The 4,734-nt window shown below is 39.0% G+C and overlaps 1 protein-coding gene across 1 annotated transcript in view; it reads left to right on the top strand.

Annotated features, from left to right (window-relative positions):
- Positions 1–1,511: 1,511 nt before the first annotated feature.
- katnb1 (katanin p80 (WD repeat containing) subunit B 1) overlaps positions 1,512–4,734 on the top strand; it is a 21,614-nt gene continuing 18,391 nt past the window's right edge. Inside the window, exons 1-2 of the mRNA XM_050054622.1 lie at positions 1,512–1,655; positions 3,335–3,519. Of these exons, the coding sequence (XP_049910579.1) occupies positions 3,480–3,519 (40 nt within the window). The 5' untranslated portion in view covers positions 1,512–1,655; positions 3,335–3,479. The remainder of the gene's footprint in view (positions 1,656–3,334; positions 3,520–4,734) is intronic.

Genomic DNA, 4,734 nt, shown 5'->3' with positions numbered 1-4,734 from the left:
ACTTCCTGGTTCCGCCAACTTCTTCTTCTTCTGTCGTTTAACCAGCAGCAGCAGTATCACCGCCACCTGCTGGCTCAACTTTGTAGTTGTCACATTCTTTTTTAGAAAAATGATTCGTTTCTATTGTTTTTATTTTCTATTTGTTGATTTTTTTAATTGTACTTTTAACTTTGTATTAACAGTTTTGACACAGTACAGTCAGTTTGTGTATAAAGTTTTAAATAACAACCAAAAAGTACAAATGAAAATAATGAGACAAGTCAGCGCAAACGTCAGTAAAAGTGATGTAAACGTGTAAAACTAGACAGGCAAAAATATATAAAATAGACACGTATTCAGTACGAACACACACGTGGGTTTACCTAATTAGTTGTAACAAATAAATAAATAAATAAATAAATGCATAAATTAATAGTTTTATGTTTTATATTGTTTCAAGAGATGCATCTAGATCTAATCTTTTAAAGCAGCATTTGTCACATTCTCTATTTCTCTACTCCACATCTCTGCCTCCTCCAGTACAGCACTTACAATACCATAATAGTAAAACAACGATTATCTTTTCTTAAAGCAGTTTATCAGCTCCTTCTGTCTGTGAAATTAAAGGCAACTAGTAATATTAGTAATATTAGTAATATTAACAACTCTCCCAAATCCAAAAACTAGAGAGCAAAAACTCAGATTAGTGATGTCACAGAGAACAAAGTCTGGAGCTGCTCCATAGACACTGAATGTTCTGAGTATGTGGCAACATTTCCTGTTTCAGAGCTGAGAACACTGCAATAGAATAAAGATCATTTATTAAAAAAAGAAAACAAACAAAATTAGTCTCACATTCAGTGTCTATGGAGCAGCTCCAGATTTTGAACCCTATGACATCACAAGATTATTCTTGGGAAGTTTCATATACACAAATCAAAATGGTCTGGCTCTAAACCCTGCTTTCATCGTTTCATGGTTGAACTCCAGCAGAACTATTTGCAGCTTTGTGTTAACAACAACAAAGCTGCAAAGACTCTCAACCTGTTAAAGACTGTGCATTTAATTTGAGTTTTGAAAGGTCAGGCAATGAACTCTAGCACCCCTGGTCTGTTCAGTGTTCAATGATTTTCTGCCATGTGTTTGTTAAACCTCATATTTGCAAATAAAACATTGTGGGGAAAAAAGACATCACAAGATTGAAACTTCTGTGGTTTCCGGTCCTCTAATGTTGTTAAAACTTTCCTGGGCCATGGAGATAACATTTGAACTCTTCATTCAGGTGCTGTTCCCCTTCAGTGTGGAAATACAACCTAAAGTATGTCAATTTTTTAATTTAGGCTAATTAGTGGTTTTAAAACGCTGAAAAAAATAATGCAGGTTGTTCAGTTTTTATTGTATTGACTGATTATTAGCGGTAGTGATAAATAATCACTCACTACATGTGACATTAAGACAGAAAATAAAACACATTATTAAAACAAAGATGATGTTGTTAATAAAGTTGTTTTAAAAAGTTTGACGTCAGCGGAAGTGAACTGTGTGTCGCCCAGTTGCTAAGCTGCAGCGGAGGAGCAACCAGACTGTCAACAAGTTGTCAACAATCAGCGGCTGAGACGGATTAACGTTAAACTTCAACCTGCTCTCCGCTCGTTACCGGCGGCGGACACACGGAGGTAAACTCAGCCACACGTCTCTCCGGTCATAATAACTAGCTTAGCATTAATTAGCTAACGCTGCTGACGAGCTCTGTTACTTCACTGCTAACTGAGCTAACGTTAGCTAGCTTTGGTTAACGACAGTTTACTCACCTACCGGGACGGTAAGTCAAACTAACGAGCGCTACAGGTAGTCGATTACTATAACTCAGTAAGATGAGTTAACGTGAGCTGATCTGTTGTTTGAAGTGATGCTTAATAAATTAGTTTAATGAAGTTTTCTTAATGAGCTTAGCATCAACTTAGCTTTCTAGTGAGTAACTGAGCTGATTAGCAGTGATAGAAGAAGTACTAAAACTACAGTGTAGAAATACTCTAAGTAAAAGTCCTGCATTCAAAAATGTACTTTAATAAAGTCCAAAAGTAAAAGTTTTGAGTTTTGAATGTTGTTGTATTTGTGTAAGATTTACAGACTACACATTAATATGTGGATTATTGATCTGTTCACACAATTAATACTGAGACAAATCTATCTCCTGAATGATATTATTGTTTTATAATTTTTGAAGCATTAATGTGTTCATCAGTTTAAGACAGAGCTCATTTTAATGACATCATATACTGCTGGGTAGTTTCATCTGTAATAATACACCATCGTTTATTATTGATTATATTTTGTATTAATAGTTGGAATCTGTAAAGTAACTAAAGCTAAAAGTGCAATACTTACTTCTGAGGTGTAGTGGAGGAGAAAGTAGCATAAAACTGAAATACACTAGTAAAGTAAAATTACCTCAAAACTGCATATAAGTACAGTATTCAAGTAAATGTATTTCACCACTCTGTGACCTGAACAGGAGCTTCTTTCTGTGTCACATCTATCAGTGTGTGAGTGTGTGACCTTTGTGATGTGAATACTGTGGTCACATTGTGTTTTGATAACAGCTATAAAATTAAAGCAATAAAATATGATTTGGTTTTCCAGGTGAGACTCCTCCTCAGGTGAGACGTTAACACTCTGCTGCTCTGTTTCTACCTGAGATGAAGACACGTCAACCATCCAGGGTTCAGTTAATCAGTTCATTCAGCTCCATAGGAATAACTTATATATTTCGTTTTTGTAGTGTATTTATTTATTGGGCACATTTCAGAATAACTAATGTTGACCAAAATGTGTGACATTTACAATCAGCTAAGATATAATGATTTAAGTATACTGTACATATCCATATATACTGTTAATAAACATTTAGCAGAGTCTACAAAAATGTTTGCAACATTAACAAGCTTTATATCAGGCAGAGCTCAGCTGTAGTCCATCCAACATGTTCTTTATCTTCTTAAAGGCACCACACTGAGTCTGAAACTGCCTGCAGGAGGGCTCACAGCCTGCAGGAGGGTTCACAGCCTGCAGGAGGGCTCACAGCCTGCAGGAGGGTTCCCAGCCTGCAGGAGGGTTCCCAGCCTGCAGGAGGGCTCACAGCCTGCAGGAGGGTTCACAGCCTGCAGGAGGGTTCCCAGCCTGCAGGAGGGCTCACAGCCTGCAGGAGGGTTCACAGCCTGCAGGAGGGTTCACAGCCTGCAGGAGGGCTCACAGCCTGCAGGAGGGCTCACAGCCTGCAGGAGGGTTCACAGCCTGATGATGTATGAATAAAAATGGACCTGACTGTTGTCTCATGTGCTTTGTGTCCCTGCAGGTGGACCTCTGTCCCTGCAGCTCAGCGCAGACGGTAAATGAGGAGCTGATGTCTGAACCCGCTGATGCCGACTGAACTTCAGGAATAACTCTCAGCAGTGGTGCGCCAGTTCAAACACAGCAGCCAGTCTCCCAGTGTGACCAGTATGGCTGCAGCCAGCGCCACCAAGATCTCATGGAGACTGCGTGAGTTTAAGCTCTGTGTTAAACTTTTAATCCAGAGCTCTGATGACACGTTCACCCTCAGCTGGTGGAGAGGAAACTGGATTCACCACCTCATCATTTTAGCTCCAGTTTAAAAGTTTGAATTCTCCAAATAGTGTTGAGTGATCTGAAAATAAAACCTGAGAGACAGAATAACTTGACTGTGTTAACTGTCAGAAATATTCTTATTACACAGAGGTACTTTTTCCTTTAATATCTCTGTTTGTTTTAGATCAGTATCTGTCAGCAATGAACCCTTACATCAAACCTGGTGACCAGTTCAGGTTGCAGATGTTAATGGGTTGTGACCAGTTTTTTTTTTCTTTGAAAACTTCATCGAGGCCTGAACGTGTCAAATTATCTGGTAAAACACAACGTTTAAACGATTAGAGGAATGTCTGAAAAAAGAAACCTGATTTTTTTTTTTTGTGGCAGAAAAACATTTCCTGATTTTCTACACTTTTATCTCTCAAATTTGTATCATGGCCACTTGGATGATTTCGACTCCCAGGATCTCGACGGGGTGGGCTGGTGGGCGGAGTCATACAACCACAGGCGGGGGGAGTCTAGTTTTCAGATGAGATGAAGCACTTTGTCAGCGGTTTAATTTAATGGTTTAGACATAAACACAGTGTATTAAGTTTTGTGATATGAAATATTACACACATCCCATGATGGAGGATGTTATCCACGTCACCTGCTGCTGTTATCAGACTTTTTACAGCCACCACAGGCTGTAGGCTGCCGGAAGAAGTTTCTGCTTTACTTTTTGAGAATGTTGCTGTTTCCAAGACAATTTCATGGTAAAATAAATTTAGAGATGAAGAAGCAGTGAGATTCCTCTGTGGTGGCATCAGGTGACAGTTCACACTTTGGTTCACTGGTTTGGTGAACATCATGGTGAAGCCTGTGTTTTTGTTTCCATGACCAGTGAGGGCAGTACATCAGGATGTTTGGTACAGTCTGCAGCAGACAATCACAATCATGGAAGAAAGCTTGGAAGAGAAACGTATATTTGTGCTCTGCAAAATCAATCAATCAATCAATCAATTTTATTTATAAAGCCCAATATCACAAATCACAATTTGCCTCACAGGGCTTTACAGCATACGACATCCCTCTGTCCTTATGACCCTCACAGCTGATCAGGAAAAACTCCCCAAAAAAACCCTTTAACGGGGAAAAAACGGCGGTAGA

This window comes from Epinephelus moara, chromosome 1, assembly GCF_006386435.1.
Source record: "Epinephelus moara isolate mb chromosome 1, YSFRI_EMoa_1.0, whole genome shotgun sequence".
NCBI classification, from domain to species: domain Eukaryota; kingdom Metazoa; phylum Chordata; class Actinopteri; order Perciformes; family Serranidae; genus Epinephelus; species Epinephelus moara.
This window is presented reverse-complemented; position numbering and strand designations above follow the sequence as displayed.